General features: G+C 33.5%; 1 protein-coding gene across 1 annotated transcript in view; it reads left to right on the forward strand.

The window, feature by feature from the left end:
• Positions 1 to 1,900, forward strand: part of SYNE2 (spectrin repeat containing, nuclear envelope 2) — a 295,242-nt gene that overhangs the window by 174,836 nt on the left and 118,506 nt on the right. Inside the window, exon 56 of the mRNA XM_012656034.1 lies at positions 312 to 497. Within this exon, the coding sequence (XP_012511488.1) occupies positions 312 to 497 (186 nt within the window). The remainder of the gene's footprint in view (positions 1 to 311; positions 498 to 1,900) is intronic.

Consider the following 1,900-nt stretch of genomic DNA (forward strand, 5'->3'; position numbering starts at 1 on the left):
TCAGGCTGGTTTCGAACTCCTGAGCTCAAACAATCCGCCCGCCTTGGCCTCCCAGAGAGCTAGGATTACAGGCGTGAGCCACCGCGCCCGGCCCTTCTTATTATATAATTAATACAATATCACAGGTAAAACTCTGAAGTTAGCCACTGCCATTGACAACAGAGTATTCCAGTGTTTTCATGGTGAAACGGGAAAGGGCCAGGAGTTTAAAAAGTTGAGACAAATTTAAATTTTCTCTAATTTAAATTTTAATCTACTTGTTTCAGTATCTTGATGTTTCTTTCTCTCTTTCTCTTTCCTTGTTTATCTAGATGGCTTTGGAAGACTCAGAACAGAAGCACAATCTTTTACATTCAATCTTTGCTGATCTAGAAGACTTGTCAGTAATTTTTGAAACAGATGATTTAACACAGTCCATACAAGAGTTAAGTAATCAAGTAACAGCTTTACAACAAAAAATAATGGAAAGCCTTCCACAGATTCAGCGAATGGCCGATGTAAGTTTACACCATAAAGGTGTGATTTCTTATTCTTAATTTACATTTCAGTTAGTAAATTAGAGTTGTACTATTCATCAAGTCCTATACTACTAATCAATGTGAAGACACATTGATCTGGTAGAATATTCATTTATGTTCTTATTTCTTAAATTATATTTTATTTTACTTGGCAATCTGTAGTGCAACTATAACAAAAAGCATCTCCCCATTCTCAATCCAGAAGCTGTTTGTTTAAAGAGTGAAGAATTATGATGAAATAAACTCACTGTTTTCTCTTTGTCAAAGAGGAAATATTGTTGATTTAAAAGCACTGGTTAGGAAAGAGGGAATTAAAACAGGTAACCTCCTATCTTCCTTCACCAGTAACAAATATTTATTGAGGGGCTGCAGTATGCCAGCCTCTGGGTTTTTTATTTTTGCTTGAAACATCTGAAGCATTTATTTAAGGATAGAGTCACATGTAAAGGCAATTACAGTTAGTTCTTAATTATTTCCTTTTGTACTCAGTTACATTTCCTATACCACAGTCATGAATCTTCATGGAATAATATAATAATTGTTGAAGTAAATATTCTTGGTTACTGAAGCTTATTTTAAAGTTTTTAAATGCTTCTACAGTTTTTGATGGAAGTTACCCTAAAATACATTGTATAATTCTATATACCTTGCCAAATAATAGATGCAGAAAATAATTTCAATAGCATTTAACTTTTCCTCATAATTTGGAGACAGCACTATAAACAATTAGTGTACTTACTGTTTCATTTGCTTCTGACTCGTAAAGTTTTATTTGTTTGTTTATTGAATGGCTCCAAACTTCTGTGACTTGAAACCCTTAGTCTATTTCTAAGTCACTTTTTGTCTCCTTATTTCCTGTACCTTCTTATTGCTGCAGTGTATCTGCATTGCTCTCTAAAGGAAAGGTCTAAGGCCACTAACAGTTGTGTGGACTTAAATATGTAGGTTTTGCAGCACGTATTTTAACTTATTTTTGCAGCATTTTCATTATAAGGTTATGCAGTTGCTAGAGGTTGAAGTTGATGAGAGAATAACCATTGGACAAATGATCTATTGTTTAAATTAATCTCAGTAGGTTATAAAGTAATTCAGTGACACTGTGCTTGGCAGCACTTTTTAGGGGGCTGTTGAGAAAATCTTGTCAATTTTCCAGCTCCTGTATGTTAGTTTCCTAAGGGTGACTTTATCATTTTTCTTAAAGTGGTGGGAGTTTTTAAAATGTCAGACTCTCTTGCATCCAAGTGTTTGAACACATTCCAAAGATAAATCTAATAAGTTTATTTTAAAAATTGGTTCGGGTACGTACTAACTTTGTTCTCATAGTTTAAAATTGGCCCTATAATAATCTTTAATTCAACAAGTTATATAAGCAATGCTTTATA

This window comes from Propithecus coquereli, unplaced genomic scaffold, assembly GCF_000956105.1.
Source record: "Propithecus coquereli isolate 6110/MARCELLA unplaced genomic scaffold, Pcoq_1.0 Scaffold5, whole genome shotgun sequence".
Classification (NCBI taxonomy): domain Eukaryota; kingdom Metazoa; phylum Chordata; class Mammalia; order Primates; family Indriidae; genus Propithecus; species Propithecus coquereli.